The following is a 20972-nucleotide window of genomic DNA, read 5'->3' on the forward strand; positions in this document are numbered from 1 at the left end:
AAACAAAATAGGTCTTCATTGTTTGAATATTGAATTGAAACTTGAATTAAAACAAATAGAAAATCCTTTAAACATTTAAAATAAGCTTGATGACGTGTATATTCTGACATTTAAATTATTTGTAAATATATTAAACGAAGTATGATAACATATAAAAATAAGTTATTTATAAATTTTGAAAATAAAATAACTCTTTAACATCCTTTAATCTTTATGTAAAAGATTAAAAATAGATTGCTGCGTAAACAAACATGAGAAATATTGTCCCAGATTTTATCATATGGTAATACATTTCACCAAAGTTTTCTAATTTGATTTGTAATTAAACCATTTTCCTATTTCAGTTCAATTGTATTAATAACATTTTTATTAGCTCATTTACTTTCGTATATAATTTTTGAATTGATCAACACAGATTCGGAAGAGCCAAACTTTAATAAACTACTAATCGACCAACAAGGTGATTTCGCATTTGTCATTCGACTTTTTGTAAACTGTCTTGGTTATGCATGTATTTTCATTCCGTTGTTATTAATTTATAAATATATAAAAAAGACAAAATATTTGGAACGGAAAGGTAAATTATTTAAATAACTTATCCCAGTACCAGTACAACACTTTTTATTTGTTTATTTTTTTTTTCGTTTTTATAGAAAGTGGATTACTATATAGTTTGGTGAAGCTATGTTACTATGGCGAAAAACAGGACCGTTCTCAAATAAAAGATGCAGCAACATCTATCACCCAAGAATGTTTAACATTCCTTTACTGTTTTCTAGGCTTGATGATATCATTTCTAATATGGGGCGTGTTGCAAGAAAAAATAATGACGATTGAATACACTGGGAAAGATGGGAAAACGAAATCGCGTTTCAATGATTCGCAATTCATTGTTTTTATTAATCGCACTCTGGCGTTTCTAATATCTAGCATCTACTTGTTCATAAAAGGGCATTCATTGCACACCGCACCTCTTTTTAAATTTTCATATGCTTCTTTTTCAAACATAATGAGTGCGTGGTGTCAGTACGAAGCATTAAAATTTGTTAATTTTCCAACCCAAGTGTTAGTCAAATCAGCTAAAGTAATTCCTGTAATGATCATGGGGAAAGTAATTTCGCGTGCAAAATATGAATTTCATGAGTATTTAACAGCTGTTATGATTTCCTGTGGAATGGTACTTTTTCTTACCGGAAGTGCTGACGAGTCTAAACATTCGCCCTCCACAACATTGACTGGATTATTCTTGTTAACACTTTATTTAATATTTGATAGTTTCACTGCTAATTGGCAAAATCATATTTCAAAAACCTATTCGATGACATCAATTCAATTAATGTTTGGAGTTAATTTATTCAGTATGATGTTTACTTCAACATCGCTTATTATTCAGGGCACCTTTTTTCAGTCTGTTGGATTTGTTAAGGAGGTATGTAGCACACAGTTTAAAACCATGTAACTTTTGATTTTTTATATATCTTTCTGTTTTTTTTTTTATTTACTTTAAGCATCCAAAATTTATGATAGATTGCATTACGCTTTCTCTTTGTGCTACAACTGGTCAACTATTCATATATTATACGCTGCTTAAATTTGGTCCGATGGTATTCACTATTATAATGAGTTTACGACAAGTATTATTTTAAAAATTAACTATTTTCTCAAAATAACTTCCCTTTTTTTGTTTAGGCGATCGCTATATTACTTTCGTGTCTTATATATAAACATAGAATAACGATATCTGGAGTAATTGGTATAGTTATTGTTTTCATGGCTGTATCAATTAGATTCTACGGAGGATATCGACTTAGACAAATTCGACAAAAGGCTGATTTGCTTAAATTAAACTATAAATCACGATCTGAAGTATAGTTTAAGAAAACTAAAAGTTAAGACAACTATAAAATTTATTTTTCAATACACCAAATGAATAAATTAACATAAAACTTATTTAATGTATATGCTTAAGTAACGTGACTAGTTTAAATTTTTGGTTTAAAAAATCAACAATCCTTCCATGTATTCCATACACGAATAAAGTCTGTGCAATTTCAGTGAAATCAATAAAAATAGTAAAAGTATTTGTTCAGAAGAACGAAATATTATACCGCATTCCGCACAGAACTATTTTTTCAGCAGTTTTTTATATTTTATAACATTTTTTTTATGCGGAATGCCTTTTACATCAATAAGCTATGCCCACCCACGGACAACATCTCCAGCATAATATCGTCTTCGAAATGTGATAAAAAAAACTTAAGATTTTGTGGTTTAATTAGGTGTATGTTGGTGGGCGACACATTGTAAATAAAAACATGATTGCAAAAAAAAGTTCAATGAATTCCAAAATGAACATTAGACTTAACATCAAAATCTCCAATTTGAGTTTATGCGTCTGCATCACAAGAAAATAAAATACACCGCTTCCACATGGAATAATTAAGATAACCGAAACGAAAACCTAAAAAATAAAAAGATTTCAAAAAAGCAAGGGTCGCTTATATTTATAATAATATTTACCTGCCATACATGCTCACTCAAACTTCCTTTGCGTCCCATAATAATACGAATTGTTTCTAAAAACAATAAAAGTACTAGCAATATTGCTTCTTGAAATAAGGTATTATCAGGATATTTTAAGTTTATTGCCTTTAGAATTCCCATTCCTATTTCACAAGCGGCAAACATTCCTAAAATATTGAGCACGCGTTTAGTTGATCATAAATATTTATAAATTATTTTTTACAACATTACTATATAAAGACATTATACTTACCAAAGTAAAATGAGTTTAAATAACACAGAATCTCATAGCTCAGTGACGGATTCATTGTATTAAATGTTTTTCGTATGTACGGTCGGAAATTTTCAAATATTATTATTGAACAATTTAAACATTTATATAAATATTTTAATAAGTTATTATTATTTACATCTGTTTGACTATAAATGCACCTTTAAAAATCTATATGTTGATTGCTTGTCACTTGAACACACCTTTTGTCAATATTTAGAAGGAATAGGGTACACATATTTATTTCAAATTTACCGTATTAAATATTAATAATTATTTTCTATTATGATGAATAATTAAAATCATGTAGGTTTAGATTAAAAAACGTATAAAAAATTGTTGTTTCAAAGTATGATCAAATAGATATTTTTATGTATTTATATATTTACTTAACATTTTTCACAATGCAGATCCCATTACCCAGAAGAATTTGAAGGGTACCTCGTTCATTAAAAAGTGTTGGCTTACAGTATTTAGGAAAAACTGTATAAAAAAATTATTTATATTTTTCTCAAAAACAATACAACAATATTATGGAGCCTTACGATGTTATAGTTAATCAACCAGTCGTAATTGATAATGTAGGTTAATTTACATTTTAGCAAACATTTTATATTATCTTAAAAAAGATGACCTCACCTTCCGACAATTTAACGCCTCTTTACCGATTGATGTTTAGATATCTTACAGAATTTAAATTTCTCATTTATTTACAGGGCTCGGGAATTATTAAGGCTGGCTTTGCTGGAGATCAGGTTCCAAAATGCATTTTCCCGAATTAGTGAGTTTTTAATACTTTTTGGTTTTGAATTAGATGATTGTACTGTAAATTTAGTTTAGGAAGGCCAAAGCATGTAAGAGTTATGGCTGGTGCACTCGAAGGAGAACTATTTGTGGGTCCTAAAGCAGAAGAATTTCGGGGTTTGCTAAACATCCGATATCCTATGGAACATGGTATTGTAACAGATTGGAATGATATGGAGCGAATATGGAGTTATGTGTACAGCAAAGTAGGTTTTGTATCACATTTGTATATTTTGTGTTAGGTATACATTTCTTTATTTTTATGTTTATTCGTAGGATCAGCTTTCAACATTTTCAGAAGAACATCCTGTCTTATTGACTGAAGCTCCCTTGAATCCTAGGCGAAACCGAGAAAAGTCTGCAGAAGTTTTTTTTGAAACCTTCAATGTTCCGGCATTATTTGTTTCAATGCAAGCAGTTTTAAGCCTTTATGCAACTGGTCGGGTTACAGGAGTTGTTTTGGACTCGGGAGATGGCGTAACACATGCAGTACCCATTTATGAAGGTTTTGCAATGCCTCATAGTATTATGCGTGTTGATATCGCAGGTCGTGATGTTACCAGGTATTTAAAGGCATTAATTCGCAAAGAAGGCTTTTATTTCCGAACAACAGCTGAGTTCGAAATTGTACGTTCCATTAAAGAAAAAGTTTGCTACCTTTCAAATAATCCACTAAAAGAAGAAAATATGGAAACAGATAAATATCTGTATACATTACCTGACGGTAATACACTAGAGGTTTGTCATAATTTTTTTTTTGTTTTTTAAGATTTGTTTATCAAATCATCTATATTTGCATTATTAAAGATTGCCTCAGCTCGCTTTCGTGCACCGGAGATTCTATTCCGACCTCATTTAATTGGAGAAGAATGCGAAGGTCTACATGAAATGTTAATGTATTCAATTCAAAAGTCTGATATGGACTTGAGGAAAATGCTCTATCAGAATATTGTGTTGTCTGGTGGATCAACTTTATTCAAGGGTTTTGGTGATAGATTACTGTCAGAGATAAAAAAACATGTTGCAAAAGACACTAAAATAAGAGTAAGTACAATTTAAGCATGTACAGCGTACATTTATGTTTAATAGTGATTTTTTAAAAAATAGATTGCTGCACCACAAGAGCGGCTATACTCAACCTGGATGGGTGGATCAATTTTAGCTTCCTTAGATACATTTAAGAAAATGTGGATATCTAAACGGGAGTTTGATGAAGAAGGACAACGTGCTATACATAGAAAGACATTTTAAATTACAACATTCTTAAGAAATCGTTCTCTTTAAATTGACCTCTTTGTAATTTAATAGCTTCAAGCTTAAAAATATATAAATTATAAATGCTAGAAATTAATTTTATTTTATTATTTCAATTTTGAAATCTGCATGTCTGTATTTTTCAATGTTTTGTATTATTTTGAAGCCAGAACAGGTGTAGAAAGGCGCAAAACTGTTTTTTTTTTCAATTCTACATTACTATCATATATTTCTTTTTAATCATTTTCGCTTTCAGTATTAATTGCTTCGTTAGATTCTGAACAAACTGTAAGCTCTGGTGATACAGATGACCTGAAATCTTGTTTTTCAATTAAATCAATATTTTTTTTAACCTGTTTTGTTTCAGACACTGATTGCGTTTGTTGATGTCCTGAAAATTTAAAAAATTAATACAAATTAGTTTAAAATTTATTGTTAATGCTATACTTAGGAACGCAAGTCTTTGTTGAGTGACTTCAAGGTGATGCTTTCTCCATTTAATTCTTCTGTTTTGAAACCAAACTTTAACTTGAGCTTCAGTTAGATGTAATGTATGAGCCAAATATAATCGTTCTGGGCCTACCATATATTGTTGCCTTTCAAACTCGGCTTCTAGACGTTCTAATTGATCTGGAGTAAAAATTGTTCTAACTCGTTTATTTTTAAAAACTGATTTTTTTATTGCGTCGTTTTCTTCAAGTGCTGAAATATGAATTAAAAATAATAAAAAATGTAAAACTTTTTTTAGTGAAAAAGAAAATTTAAACTATTTTGTCTGAATGATAAAAAGATTAGTGCATTACAGGATTCATTAATGTGTTTATGACCACTTTTAATCCGTGTTTGTTACATAGGGCCATTAATTTTAATTATTTCACTTTATGTCGCATAAGGATTTTGATGAAGGGGGAAGGAGTTAGAGAGAAACGAGGAGATTGAAAAAAAAAACTATAAAGCAAGAAACAAGTACCTTATTAGAGGGAGACTTATCATATAATGAATTTCTCGCTGAGCTCGTGGCAATTGTGCTGAAAACTGTTGCCCAAAATTTATATCATTTTGGTCAGGAATGTATTTTAATCATGACCCTAAAAAAGTTTGATGAACTCAGCGAGAAATTCATGATACGATAAGCCTCCTTCTAATATGGTACTTGTTTCTTGCTTTATAGTTTGTTCTTTTTTCAATCTCCTCGGATTTCGCTTGTTTCGTACTTTATAGTGTGTTTTTTCAATATCAATTTTTTTTAGAAGTTGACATCGAAAATATTTATCAACGGTCCAAATTCATTAAATATTTGCCATTTTTTATTTAAAAGTATTTTAAATCTTTTTTTTTTTTGCCTTCCTCGAATTTTGAAAAAATATTTTTGGGACAAAAAGTTCGAAATAAATTTGGAGCGGTCTAACTTGGAAAGTTATTTTCAGAAATCTTATGAATAGAACAGATTCATCGAAAATTTTGTTGCGAGTGGATACTTTTCACCGGTTTTTCCGAAAAGAATTAATAATAAATTTTTATATCCATTTAAGTAGAAATGAGTAAACCTTAACGTGTTTAAGTGAGAGTATATTTAGTTTTCATTTTCACTCAAGTTTCTGGAAAACATATCGACTTGTTGATTCGAAATAAATGTATACATTATAGAACTTACCATTCATACAATTCTCTTTTTTTAGTTCTGTTGCATGTGTACTGAAAGTTTGTTGCTGAAAAAAAACTGAATTCAATATACGTCAATTCTAAAATGGAGTCTAAAAGAGTCGTAATAACCAACCATCTTTTAAAATGTTTGATTAAGAAATTTTTAAACACATACTCATAAAACGTACCAAGTTCTTAAGCGCATGTTCTGTACATTGATAATTAATGCTTGATCTTCTATTTGATGTTGATCCTCCACTGTACAATTGCGGTATTCCATCTAAGCCACCGAATATTGTACTTGATTGACTGAGGGATAAATTTACAACTTCATTAAAGTTTCTATTATGGTTATTATTATTATTCAACCCTAAAATCGCTGCGATAGTAAAAGATTTGCACTCAATCGGATGACCACTTGGAGACATGGAATTATTTCGACCATTTATTTCAATAAGTTTCGGCTCTTCTATAACTTTGATTGTTTCATCTGTTTCTTGATTTTGCCATATTGAGTGGTTCAACAAAGTACTTTTTGAGGAATGCATGTTGCGGAAATTTGTAACATTATCATTTTGGTATTTTGCGGGGTGATGAATCATCATTAAATAACTTATAACACCTTTAGTTTAAGACCCCTTTATTATATCTACGAAAAATTTTACCTCAAGGATATATTATTTTACATTGTCCTGTAAGAAAATGAGGAACATATTTTAGTTTTTCAATACTCAACTAGAGCTAATATTGTATACTGAATGCTTATGATTTATTAGCAGTTTGAATTGTAAGTACATAATCGTGTGTTTTATTAATTTTACTGTTGGCAAGCTACTTTAATTTTGTTATAAATGGTTAAGAGTGTGTGATCGTTAATCATACTGTTCATTTCACACAACTTCTTGTATAAAACCCGCATTTCCACATCATTTCTAGCAAATCTTATCGGAAGATCTATGTCTTCGATTTCATCATCCTTAAACTTTTCATATTTGTCAAAAAAATCGTGAATATCAGCCTTTTTGATCATATTTTCATATGATTTTTGTAAATTTACAGCCAAATACAGAGATTCAACAATAAACTTAATCTGCTTTAGCAATTTCAGTTTGAAAGAATCTAAAGATTCATCTTTATGTTCCTCTATGCGCTTGATGTGAGTGTGAACAACACTGATTAAATGACGTGCTTGTTTGAACATACATAAATCGAATTCAATAGCATGTACAATCAGAAGGCATAAACGAACCAAAATATTTTCAATTTCACTATACATATGGAATTGGAATCTTAGTTTCATATATTTTGTCATCATGAATATTCCATATTGTTTAGGTCCTTGATAACGATAATGATACGACCTAAATTTAAAGTTCAAAATATAATTCAAAATTAACAAAAAAAAAACTCATTGCTAAATTTCTTACAAGTATTGATGGGTTTGGACATATATAAAGTCAACGATGCTAACACCATTATCGATTAGTCCTTCAAAAGCTTTTTGAAAATTGTTAAAGTCTTTTTGATAAAAAGTCTTGCTAACTTCTGCATATAAATCAAGTATTTTTTCAGCATTTTGATTCCCTACGTATTCAATTCCCAAAGCTACACGTCGCATAAGCATAATCATCAGATTTGCCACGTAAGTGTAGACAAAAAAACCATTTTCACAGAACAACTTTTCTAAGCATTCAATTGTAGGGTCTACAATTTCAGTTTGCCGAGCTCCAGACCTAATGAAATCATTTTTGAGCTCTAAAAATCTTCCTTGAAGCATTTCACTCTCCATTTTCTTTAACAAAATCAAACATATTGATCTTGATGCTAATTTTTGTTTTGCGATAGGAGTATCATCATTAAAAACAGTATTGCCTAAGAAATCAAAATGTTTCAGTGATATTTACTAAGTTTTCAACAAAGTTTGTGCCATACCGATTTCTTTTATGAAAGACTCTACATTTTTGTAAGCCTCTATAAGTTTTAAGTTAGAACCCATTGATTTTTTTTTGTAAATAATAGGAACTACTATAATTTTTTGCAATAGATCAAGTGTTTGATTTCATTGAGAGACACGTTACATGGTTTCAAACCTATTAATTTTTGTGTGTTCGTTGAGAAGAACTCTCGTAGATAGTTTCTACACTGAATGTGCCTTTGGTTATTTAAATAAAAGTTTTAAATATGTCACATTTAAAATATTTTTTTTGTACTTTATGTTTCAGGATATATTTATTTCAAGAATATTTTGACAAAATGCACAGAATGGGATTTTTCCATTATGAGTTTGGATCCCGAGGTCCAATAAATAAACCCTTTCCACCTCTAATTCTAATTCAAAAATCATTGTGCATTTATTCAATATGGAAATATTCCGTTTTTAGGTAATTTTCATCAAGTACCTAAGTACAGGCTTGTATGATTTAAATCAAAGATTTGAAAATCAAATCTTGATCAGATTTTTTTTGATGCATCAGATCAAATCAAAAAAGATCTGATTTTTGATTTGATTTGCAAATCAATCAAACAATTTTCAAAACTGAATTTCTTGAATTGATTTGATTTAAAAATTGATTTAAATCAAAATTAATTCAAATCAAATCAAAAAATTTCAGTTATGAACATTTTTTGAGATTTTTTTGGATTTGATTTGAATTAATTTTGGTTTAAATCAATTTTTAAACCAAATCAATTCAAAAAAAATTTCAGTTTTGAAAAACTTGAAAATCAAATTAAAATTCAAATCATTATTTGATTTGTCACTTAAAAAAAAACAAGATCATTTTTTTGATTTTTTGTTTCTTGAATTTGATTTAAATCATACAAGCCTGCCTAGGTATTCATAATTTAATATAGATAAAAAGTTTGCAAAAAATGAATATACAAAATGATATACAATTTTTGCAAATTATATGTTGCTTACTTACTTATTTCTTATGTATATTTTTCAGGTGAATATTTAAAAAAAATAATTTATAATGCTTAAATATTCGCAGATCAGGCATTCCACGGAGATTTTGAAATTTTTGGATTTTTCAAACAAGACTTTTTGAACTTCTGAATACGCTATTATAAAGAAAACTGTCTAAATTTAACGTAATTGAAGAGATTTCTTCGAATTTTCTTGTTAAACATAAAATTTTTTTGTGTTTTAAACAAAAATTTTTGAGATTTTTAGAATGAAAAAAAAAAATTGGTAAATACAGCAGTTACAAAATTAAGGGCGATTTTTCCAAAGAACTTCTCTCTACTACAACTTCTCATATTCCAAATATCTTCTTAATGTACAATCGTTTTGTATCGTATAATTTTGTGTGGATTTCAAACGCTTGATTTTTTTGATGATTTTTTGAGATGATTTTTTTTTAATTTTTGGCAAAACTGTTTCACTAATCAACCTGAATATTTGTAAACATGAGATTTTTTGGATTTTCTATTGATTTTTAATACAAACATCGTAGAATCCTTAATAAAACTCGTGAAAATCGTGAATTTCGAACAAATTCACAAAGGGACCAAACGTGTATTTCAAACACGTATGTACATTAAATATATATAAAAATGTTTGAAATCCACACGAATAAATTTTTTTTACCAAATTTTTAAAAAAGTGGTGAAAATCGCTTAAAGCTATATATTTTATCAAATGTTTCCATACTTGTGGCCGAAAAGTTTATATTTTGACAAATTTTTATATTTTCATCATGTGAAAATCGATGAAATTTTTGTTTTCTTCATAAAAAGAACAGAAATTTAAAAAATCTAAAACAACACTTGGAATAAACAAATTTTCGAACATTGGACTATAGATTTTGAATTGTTCTTTCTTATATATTATGGTATTGGAATTAAAAGAAATAAAAAATCGCAAAAATAATTTATTTAGTATCTGTTCGAAAGGATGACTGATTCTACATAAACATTAAGGAACATCATTTTAACTTAAAATCCAAACCAAAATAACATAAATAAATAGGCCAATATGAAAATCAAAAATGTGTTCCGTTTCATAGTCCATTTATTACTTTTGAAATACTCGATATTAGATACCCCACTAACGAATTTCTCAAAAATTTGATGGAAGAAAACCAGAAACATTTTTGACTATATTGTAAGTCCAAACTATTTTAAATTTATCCTTTCAATGAATTTCTAAGTAGATACTATATTTTACTATACACATATATTAAAATAAATATCATTTTACAATTAAAATGAAATAAAATTTAGAGGGCTTCCATTATAATGAATGAATGTTAAAATTGCTCACAGAAATAAAAGTTTTCTCAAGTGGAACATAAAATTACAACAACAGCTTTTTTAGGTATTCACAATTTTTGTTGTTGTTTTATTAAAGTAATATATATCTTATCTATAAAGATTTATTTTTTTTTAACTCATTATTAAATTTTTTTTAAATCATTTTTTTCTTTAATTCAATTTTATTCTGCACTTCATTGTCAAAGAGAAAGTAACTTAACTTATTTTGGGAATATCTGTGACCGTAGTCATCTATTTTAAGGCCCTAATAATAAGTGAGTAAAAACGTAACTGCCCGAAACCATATAGTTGTCGAAAAAAAACTATAAAGAAAATTTGATATTAAAAATAATTGACCTGTGTAATTTTATTGTTTTTTTTTTATATTTAATATAAATATTTACAATAAACAAATAAACTTTGCGGCATCAAGTTAGTTATTATTAAATGAGATTCTTTGATGCAGATTTTATTCCTTGATTTTTATTTTTAATAAAATTTATATCACTGTTTGTTTAGTATTATTTACACTTATAATCGTATAGCCCGATTTAAACACACCTCTCATCCACGCGCGTCAGACATTAAATGAAAAATAGAAATTTAATTTTGCATAAATAAATTATATAGTTGATGAAAATGACAGAATCAGCTTGTATACGCACAGCAAACAACATAATGCATAAAATAGGGGGATTATCTACCTATTGTGTGATGTGTATAACGTACCTGCATAGAAGATTGATACATGACTTTTATTATAGTAACGAAATATTTAATATAAATGGACCACTTAACGAAAACCGATCGTTTATCGTTTACATCTCTTTGAAAATACGATTTTTAAAAAGTATGTATTGAGTGCACTTCTTAATGTCTTAATTTTTATGACCGTTTTGTTAAAGATATAGCTTACTTAACCAACGAATGTATGATACTGATAATATTACGTCCATTTGCTAAACAAGTTTAATTGTAAAATATTAAAAATACATAATTGAGATAATAAAACACCATCTTTATCCAGATTTTAAGACTTCACAATTATGATTTTACAAATTTTTATATCTGATAACATTAAAATGATATCCTTTCAATCTCTTTTTTAAATAACGATTCTCATAATGGGCGTTCATCATGTAAGCTCCTCCTATTTTACCCCATCAAAGTAAACCAATTAAAGATTAAGAGATTTCTCTTATTGTTTTGAAATACAAAATGTTTTATTTATATGAATTAAAGTGATATAATTAAGTAATACTAAACCAAATAATCAATTTTGCGTTTAATTGTTCAGTATGAGTTTTAACCAATTTTACAGCTACTAATATTGTATTTAATTTTGATTTGTTGATTTTTTATTTAAAGTATTTAACCGCAACAAGCCATCAACATTTGAATTGTGTTATGTTATCAACTCCACATGTTTAACATCTATCATCGTCCATTACATTATTTCCATTTTCATTTAATGTATAAAAACGTATTGTATATTTGAACATCTTCATGCTTACTTTGTTACGTATTATGAGGCAATAAAAATTTTTGGGGTGAAAGATTAAAAATCACAGCGCATGCCTTTACATTTCAGTGCTGTTCGTTATTAAATATTATAAAGATATTTGATTTATCTGTATTCTAGACTTCTTTTTATATTAATGTGGTAATTATTATGCTATTTTGTATAAAATAGTTAAGCTGCTAAAATGAAACTAAAAAATATAACAAAAATCCAAATCATTTTTGTAAAATTGCCAAATTAACCAAAATAATAAATTTTTCAGAATTCTTACCAAATTTTCAAAAGGATTTTTTCTTGTCCAAAATGTGTCAATTTTTATTTCAGATAAAAAATTTTCTGGCAGTGGATTTTCCGAGTTTTTATTCAAAAACCGATTTTACTGTAGAGTAAAATGTATGAAAATCGACACATTTTTGGGTTTCTCGGAGCAATGGTTCGTTTCCGACCATATGTTTCATGGAGAAAAATGATCTACTTGACATGACAAGCAATTCGAGTGAAAAAATTTTTTTCGAAAAAATTCGACCTGAACCTTTGAAATTTGTCAGACGAGAGCAAAACGTCAAAATTTGAATGTCAATTTTTTTGAAATTTTTTTCACTAGGATTGTTTGTCGTCTCGAGTACATCTCGAGTACATTTGCATAAAAAAAATCGCATTGAAAAAATCTACGTTCTCTATTCATGTTCTCAGCCATTGGCATACAAATAAGTAGTACACTTCCGATTATCATACTTTGACACAATTTTTGTCATTTTGCATCAATCAAAAAAAAAAAACAGTTTTCTAAACTTTTTAACATTTTGGTGTAATAGTAATGTTCTAACATTAAATTTACGGTTTACTTTCTATTTATATGTAGAAAGATTAAAGTATCATACATATATATATATGTATATATATTGTATCATTGAAAGATTGATAAATTTAAAACTAAAAACGTTGCAAATTTATGGTGTCGTTTTAATGTAATATGAAGGGCGAAAAGGATAGATTTCACAATTGCAGTTTTTGACAAAATTGAGTTAAGAATGAGAAAATATGTGTAAAGATATTTACAGATCAGATTTTGCGGTTTTGCAACTCATTTCAAGTGTTCGGCACTTAGATTCAATAGTCAGAACGATTGTGCAAAGTATTTTCAGATACATTGAGATATTACAAAAAAAAAAAATTAAAAATGTGACAAATATGCCAGAACGCACAGTTGCAAAAATTAAAATTTTAAATTAAATTTCTCCAATTTTTTTTTTGACTTATGATTTTGTGTTGTTTAGGTTTTTTTATTGCACAAAAAGTCAATTTGAATTAAAATATCACTGTACAACAAAATAAAAAAGTACCCTGCGCTTGGGTGCGGACTATGGCAGTCTTAAAGTAGGTCTCGAGATATGAACAAAACGGGCTCGATCTCCTCTGGTGCCTTGGACGTTTCAAAAGTTATGACCTTTTGAAGTTTTTAGGGGTTTTCATTGACATTTTCCAATGTAACTTCCATAATTTGCACTACATGTTCAAAATTCTTGTTACGAGAAGATTCAGCGGAAAATTTTACGCATATTTAAAAAATTTTTTTTTGATTTTGGTGAATTTTTAAGGGAGTTATGGTAGTTCAAAGTCAGAAAAATGTGAATTTTTCCCAAAAAATTGAGATATTTTTGACTTTTAGGGTCTAATGCGCCAGACAAATCCAAAACCACATAGCTCATTTGAAAGGGCATAAAATTTACTACAAAATCAAAAAAACAACCAAGCGGTTTGGTGGACTTTTACGGATTGTATGATAGAAAAACGAATGAAAGGTAAGCAATTTTTTTCATCAAAAATGTACATTTTTTCAAATTTTGAGGTCTGATTCGTTGTTTAATGTACCAAGTGTTATATATTGTTGAAAAGGGCATGAATTTGCAACATTTTAGGAAAAATCCGATTCAAATTTGACTGATTTTTTTGGGAGTAAAGTCCAAAAATGTTCAAAATTTAACCAAAAATTGAGGTTTTTTGACATTTTCACACAAAATTTATTCTCTAACTGCCTGAATTTTGTAAATTTTATAAAATTTACTATCTCATTAAAAAATTACTGATGAGATAAGGTTGTTTTTTTGGGAAAATTTTGTTCAAAAACGCGATAAAACAAGTTATATGAGCCTAAAATCTACATTTTCAATTGATATAACGTTTTTTTAAACTTTTAAATGTATATTGGCTCTTTTACATGCAGAATGTGGCGTTTTTAACCATTTTAGCTTGTTTTTGTACAATGTTATCCTAAATGATCAACCAAATCTTATTGGGATTTTTTCTGTTAGATAGAAAATTTTGTCTTCTTTCCAAAAACATACAACATTCAGGCAGTTAGACAAGAAATTTTGAGTAAAAATGTCAAAAAACCTCGATTTTTGGTAAAAAATTGAACATTTTTGGACATAACTCCCGAGAAAGTAAGTCAAACTTGAATCGGATTTTTTCCAAAATGTTGCAAATTTTATGCCCTTTCCAACGATATATAACACTTGGTACATTAAACAACGAATCTGACCTCAAAATTTGAAAAAATGTACATTTTTGATGAAAAAAATTGCTGACCTTTCATTCGTTTTTCTATCATACAATCCGTAAAAGTCCACCAAACCGCTTGGTTGTTTTTTTGAAATTGTAGTAAATTTTATGCCCTTTCTAATAAACTACATGACTTTTAGATTTATCCGGCGCAACAGACCTGAAAAGTCAAAAATATCTCAATTTTTTGGGTAAAATTCCCATTTTTCTGACTTTAAACTACCATAACTCCCTTAAAAATTGACCAAAATCAATAATTTTTTTTTTGAATATGCGTAAAATTTTCCGCTGAATCTTCTCGTAACAAGAATTTTGAACATGTAGTGCAAATTATGGAAGTTACATTGGAAAATGTCAATGAAAACCCCTAAAAACTTAAAAAGGTCATAACTTTTGAAACGTCCAAGGCACCAGAGGAGATCGAGCCCGTTTTGTTCATATCTCGAGACCTACTTTAAGACTGCCATAGTCCGCACCCAAGCGCAGGGTACTTTTTTATTTTGTTGTACAGTGTATTTGTAAAAATCTTAAAATTGGAAAACTTTCAAAATCTCACTTTTACAAATTTGGAAAATTGGATCAATTCTGCAATTTATTGCTTTCTCAACAAAAAAATTCCAAAAAACTATACCTTAGAAATGAAATAAACATTTTCTGTAAAAAAATGGCCTTTCATTGTAAGGTAAAATGGAGAAATAGTATCAGATCAAATATACAAATAATACAGATCAAAAACTAGGTATAAAAAACTGGTAAAAACTTAAAATTGTTTTTTCTCAGCGATTTATCTATTTAGAAAATAAATATCTACATAAAAAACTTTTTTGTTTAATTAATATTTTTTTTAATCAATTAATTTTTGTTTAATTGTTTTACTAAAACGTTTATTGCAACATATTTTAATAAAATGCCTATCAAATTCGGTAAATGGATCAAAACTAATATTTAGGTATTTCCCCTTTTTAGTTAAGTCACCCTATTAAAAAACATATTGAATTCATATACATTCTCTCTTGTGCAATACAAAGATTTAAGAGTCATCCACCTGCAAAATAAAATACAAATAAAATTTGTCATAGTCATTATTAGCCGAATATTTTGCTCTTATCAAATTTGTTTAATGTTATTTATACAACAATAAACAAGTGGACAACTTTTTTTCATAAAATAGCAGGGTTGAAAATTAATATATTATTTCATAACAATAAATTTAAAGGGAGATCATATAATGGGATGACAATTTATAAGAAACACGTGTTGGCACTTGTATATTTAATTTGAATGTCATTATTTCCTTTTTAATTTGAACATTAGTTTTTATGTCATGGAAAGTGTAATCATTTGATTTTGATTTTAATCAGAATATAATATTTTTACTAATATTATGATTATATTAATTACAAAGTGCATTGATTATAACCAACCGTAACATTTAATCTTTAGTTTAACTTGCTTTTTTTTTATTTTCAGCAAATAAAAACATGTTGGTTTTTTAATTATTATTAGAAAATTTTGGAATTCCCTTACATTAACAATAAAAGTATTATAATTTTCGTTGAGATCAGGCTTAAGCAATGGTATAGTAATAATATTCTTTGAGGAAATGGGGCCATATCATAACTAATGCTTTTTCGCCTATTCACAAAGGGAATCAAAATAATGTTGTTCTACGAAATCTGCAGTCTTTCACGTACTCTAACGACATACTTTTTTTTCTAAATAAAAAAATAAATAAGGCTACTCCAAATTTTTTTTTTGAACTTTTTGTCCCATTTCAAAAGCCGAAAATCCAAGGGAAAAATAAAAAAAAAATGAAAAATGTCATCAAAAATGTTCATCTTTTGGTCTATTTTCATAATTTTTCAAGGAATTTTTAATTTTTTTTTTTTAATTTTTTTATTTTTTCTAAAGTTTTGTATTGAAAATTATATTTTTACAAAATTTTCATTTTTAATTTTTTTTTTCGAAAATCATTAAATTAATGTTTTTAGATACCTTAAAAACAACAAAAAAAACATGAGTCGTTGTTGAAAATTTCAAAATTGGAAAATTTCAGTTATTTTTTTAAATTTTTGTATTTCCATTCAAACAAAACATTTGATGGAAAATCGAAAGATAATGCGTAAAAAATATAAAAACTCGCGCAAAACATTTTATTCAGTAGTAGTTTTTTTTTTTACCAAAGAATGAATTTTATAATTTTGCCAAAATCTTTCTATTTTTTATTCATAAACCTACTCGGGGACTACTTACTTTATATTTTTTTTAGCTTTATCCCATGTCTCATTTAATTTTTATTTATTTTTTTTGTATTATTTTTCTTTCATATGTTGATCAAAATAAGAAAAAAATTAATATTCATAAATATTTTTAACAAAAAATTTCAGAAATTTAAACAAATTTTGCAGAAACAATAGCTTATGTTAATTGCTTAATTCATCTACTAATCATTTTTAATCAAAAGCCTTACAATAAACTTCAAAAAAAAAAATTTTTCCTTCAAAAATTTACAAAATTTTTTATGGTGTCTCGCAAAATGTCTCGCGTGTGTCTGACGGATATTTTTGGTCGCGAGACACTTTGCGAGACACCAATTTTTTGCAGTGTGGTTTTTATTAATCTCTTTTCCAATCAACATTAATAAGCAGTTTGTTTTGTTTTTATTATTGTAAAATGCTTTAATTGAAAACTGTTGCCCAAAATTTCTATAATTTTTTCGCGTTTTTTTCGCTAACATTGTGCGCTGAATCGAGTAGATCATTTTTTTCTATGGAACATATGCTCGGAAAAGCTTAGTTTTGACACCATCCTGTTAGAAACAATATTTTTTGTTAAATTCAATATATATAAAATAAAATAAAATTATTTTAAAACATTTCTGAAAATCTCTTGAAAAAATATGAAAAAATGCCAAAAAAAGGTCAATTTTGATCAAATTTTCAACTTTTTTTAATTTTGCCCCATTGGATTTTCGACTTCTGAATGATAGGCATAGGATAAAAATATAGAAAAAAATTTGGAGCGGCCTAAATATAAAATACTAGAAGTAATTTTTTTGAAAATGATAAAACTAGTTAACACTTCAATACAGGGCTTAAACAAAAGTTTTGTAAAAAGTCAATTATATTTTGCTTTTGACTTTTGCTTTGACTTTTTTGTGTGATTTTGTTAGTATTTTCGAGAAAAACTTAAATCGAAAAATTTTGCGGACAAGTAAAAATAAAGTTCAAAAAAAAAGACTCCCAAATAAATAACTGTTGTTTATGATTGTACCATAAGGTTTAATGAATACACCCCATGGTCGGGACACATTCATAAGACTTGTTTTTATTTAATGCTCTTATCTAATTTAACTACATAATTTCTTCATAGTTTATCCCAATACAAATACCGACGGGTTTTCAAATTATAATTGAATATTCATTTTTCCATCAGTCGGAAATATCTCTTTATGATATCTCTTTACTAGGTGTGAACATTATTTTTGTTATCAATTATGAATGTGAAAAATGTGATGATTTGTATGATATACCCATATTTAGATCACATGAAATTTAAATTCATTTAAAGAATTCAACAAATAAATTAAAAGAACGTAAGGCCATTAAATTTAATTATATGTATAACTTTATGTCATTGATTTTGTCGAAAAAATGATGTTCACTGACTGAACTGAACTATGAATATTATTTTATGAAAAATACTGACAAATAAAAAATTGACTGTTTAAAAAAAAAAAAACATTAAAATGATAATATAGATATGAACTTTACTTTCTTAAATTAAACATTTATATCGAAATTTAGATTTAAAATATTTTGAAATATAATGAAAACAAAGATAATTTAATGTGAAGATTCAACGTTTAACGTTAAAAAACATAAATATGCTACTTTTAAATACTAATTAAATAATGTTTTCCCCCCACACTTATCAAAATCCTCATGCGACTAAAGTGAAATAATTAAATTTAATGGCCTTAAAGTTTATTTTATTTTAATTACATTTAGGTAATTTTCAACTTGATCATTGGCAAAATATGGATCCAGGGAAATAGTCCAAAACCACATACAAATTTTAAAAATTGGAGAAAAGAATTATTTTTTTTTTCAATGAAAAATGCAATAAATAAATAGTTTAAAGTTTTTCTTATTTCTTATGATCCATATAACAATCGAGAGCATTTTGGATCACTCAAACCTATCAAAATCTGAAAAAAATGCGAAAATTTGACATTTTTAAGACTTTTAGGACATTTTTGTTTTACATGATATCAAAAAATTTTTTTAGGTATCAAAGGAGCGTCCTAAAATGATGTGCTACATAAAGAATTTCATGAGTTCATATTCATTTTTACGAAGTTCTGATCAAAAATTTGTTTACCACGGAAAGGGATAAAAAAAATGCAAGATACTAAATATTAAAAACATTTATTATTCACCTTACCCATCATATCACGATGGGACAAAAATTGAAATAAATATAATCTAGTCGCCTAACTTTGTTTTTTTTTACATAATCTGATAAATGGAATGATAAACCAAACCCCTTAACCATAATTTTAAAAAAATACATTTGAATATCATATACACCATATATTTTTGCGCTAGTTACAAAATACTTCGTAAGTATTTGCGCCAAGCATTTTAATTTTGTCGGAGTTTATGAGCATGTTTATTAAATTAATTGAAAAAGGACTGTCAACAAGAGTTTTTGGAGCTAACCCATCAATAATTGGTACTAGTTTTGCAAGTGGAATTTTGACTTGAGTTACGTTTACAAATTCTTTGTTTGAAGATTCAGTAACATCTTTGTTATTAGAAGTTGTCGTCGAAAAAAATTTTGCAATTTCATCAGTAGCAGTAGAAAACCCAAGTCCAAGATGATTTGTTAGTATATTGAAGATTTCATCAGTTTCTAGCATATCTATTGTTTCGGTCAAAAGATTTTTGATTAATACGCTATCAGCTACATCACATTCTGATGGTAATAGTATTTTAACTAGACTGTTGTTATTACTATTATCTAAAGCTTGATTTACGGCCATTTGAATACTCCAAAATAACTGCTCTAGTTCAGACAAGTCAAGTTTTTGTTTGAAATTATATTTTTTGAGAATCCCTTCTGTATTATTTCTGATTATCAAAGCCAACTCTCTTATCCCATCTTTTATAAAATGTTGAATTAGCGACAAGTATCGATTTTGTATTTCTTGTGAAATAGTCTTTTCACTTTTATCAATTTCCTTAAAGATAAAGCCAGCCAAAATATTCAATTGAATCCTTAAATGAATAACCAAGATCGTCGATGAATAAATAAGAGTAACCAATCTTGTGAATGATTTTATAAGTAGTTGATCCCACAATTCGATTTTCTGATTAGTTGACAATTCTAGTGTTTTTTCCCTTAATTCTTGCAAAATGTTATTGGTATCATACAATTTTGCAATGACTTCCACTACATTCGGATACAAATTATAAACAGCTTGATTACATGTTCGTTCTGTTGATTCGAAATGTTGGATACGCCTGTTTTTTTCGATAAATTCTTTAGCTTGTTTTTCCTGAAACTCAATCAACTTTCTTCGTGCATAATGCAAACTAGTTACACCAACACTAAATATCAGAGCAGTTATTACAAATTTTCGCTTATGACGCGAGATAAAATTTCTGAGCATCGAAAACATGTTTTTTTTTTAAAATAATATTTTCAGTTGCATTTATTTATTACTATGTCTGGAATAAATATAAATTCAATTTTATTTAGGCGGATTAAAGTTTTTTAAGTTTCATAAATATTACCTTTTGTGGTTTAAAATATAATATAAGTAAAATAACAAAATATTGAAAAAGGAACTCAAACCTTTAAAATCAAATTAAATTAAGATTTATTTGGTGTTTATTTAGTATTTAAATAAAATATTTGAATTGAACAAATATTTATTTTCAAGATTCGATCAATTATTAAGTACACGTATTTTTTATTTACATTTTTAGTATTTATTTAGCTAATTTTTATATTTATTTGTAATACTTAAATCATAATTTTCATTTATTTATCCATTGTATGTAATTAAGCATTATTTTATAAAATTAATTTATAAAATGTTTATAAATTTAAGAATTTTGTGATTTT

At 27.3% G+C, this 20972-nt stretch overlaps 5 protein-coding genes across 10 annotated transcripts; 2 read left to right on the forward strand and 3 right to left on the reverse strand.

The window, feature by feature from the left end:
• Nucleotides 1-6: 6 nt before the first annotated feature.
• Nucleotides 7-1957, forward strand: LOC134827946 (adenosine 3'-phospho 5'-phosphosulfate transporter 1). The gene is made up of 6 exons (XM_063840856.1): nucleotides 7-139; nucleotides 223-283; nucleotides 345-577; nucleotides 654-1429; nucleotides 1509-1634; nucleotides 1690-1957. Exons 2-6 carry the CDS (start codon nucleotides 252-254, stop codon nucleotides 1870-1872), a joined length of 1350 nt encoding a protein of 449 aa, XP_063696926.1. The 5' UTR covers nucleotides 7-139; nucleotides 223-251; the 3' UTR covers nucleotides 1873-1957.
• On the reverse strand, nucleotides 1890-2982 carry LOC134827951 (transmembrane protein 216-like). Its single transcript, XM_063840865.1, has 3 exons — nucleotides 2777-2982; nucleotides 2521-2690; nucleotides 1890-2461 (listed from the first exon to the last, which is right to left on the reverse strand). Exons 1-3 carry the CDS (start codon nucleotides 2829-2831, stop codon nucleotides 2276-2278), a joined length of 411 nt encoding a protein of 136 aa, XP_063696935.1. The 5' UTR covers nucleotides 2832-2982; the 3' UTR covers nucleotides 1890-2275.
• A 46-nt stretch (nucleotides 2983-3028) lies between these two features.
• Nucleotides 3029-4949, forward strand: LOC134827947 (actin-related protein 1). Its single transcript, XM_063840857.1, has 7 exons — nucleotides 3029-3143; nucleotides 3205-3375; nucleotides 3511-3575; nucleotides 3630-3804; nucleotides 3875-4336; nucleotides 4406-4642; nucleotides 4706-4949. Exons 2-7 carry the CDS (start codon nucleotides 3328-3330, stop codon nucleotides 4847-4849), a joined length of 1131 nt encoding a protein of 376 aa, XP_063696927.1. The 5' UTR covers nucleotides 3029-3143; nucleotides 3205-3327; the 3' UTR covers nucleotides 4850-4949.
• LOC134827948 (homeobox protein Hox-A7) lies at nucleotides 4944-11357 on the reverse strand. 6 transcript variants are annotated; one of them, XM_063840861.1, is made up of 7 exons: nucleotides 8429-8569; nucleotides 7924-8368; nucleotides 7252-7857; nucleotides 6685-7188; nucleotides 6507-6561; nucleotides 5300-5554; nucleotides 4944-5243 (listed from the first exon to the last, which is right to left on the reverse strand). In XM_063840861.1, the coding sequence occupies exons 4-7, from the start codon at nucleotides 7099-7101 to the stop codon at nucleotides 5089-5091; spliced, it is 882 nt and encodes a 293-aa protein (XP_063696931.1). In that variant the 5' UTR covers nucleotides 7102-7188; nucleotides 7252-7857; nucleotides 7924-8368; nucleotides 8429-8569; the 3' UTR covers nucleotides 4944-5088. The 6 variants fall into 6 exon arrangements, 5 of the variants coding, with proteins under 5 accessions (XP_063696931.1, XP_063696933.1, XP_063696930.1 ...); XM_063840863.1 differs by having other exon boundaries at nucleotides 6685-6805; nucleotides 6866-7857; XM_063840860.1 differs by having other exon boundaries at nucleotides 6685-7857.
• Nucleotides 11358-19251: 7894 nt separating this feature from the next.
• On the reverse strand, nucleotides 19252-20756 carry LOC134833927 (peroxisomal biogenesis factor 3). The gene is made up of 2 exons (XM_063848438.1): nucleotides 20639-20756; nucleotides 19252-20572 (listed from the first exon to the last, which is right to left on the reverse strand). Exon 2 carries the CDS (start codon nucleotides 20521-20523, stop codon nucleotides 19444-19446), a length of 1080 nt encoding a protein of 359 aa, XP_063704508.1. The 5' UTR covers nucleotides 20524-20572; nucleotides 20639-20756; the 3' UTR covers nucleotides 19252-19443.
• Between the last annotated feature and the right edge of the window lie 216 nt (nucleotides 20757-20972).

Source organism: Culicoides brevitarsis, chromosome 1 (genome assembly GCF_036172545.1).
Source record: "Culicoides brevitarsis isolate CSIRO-B50_1 chromosome 1, AGI_CSIRO_Cbre_v1, whole genome shotgun sequence".
NCBI classification, from domain to species: Eukaryota; Metazoa; Arthropoda; class Insecta; order Diptera; family Ceratopogonidae; genus Culicoides; species Culicoides brevitarsis.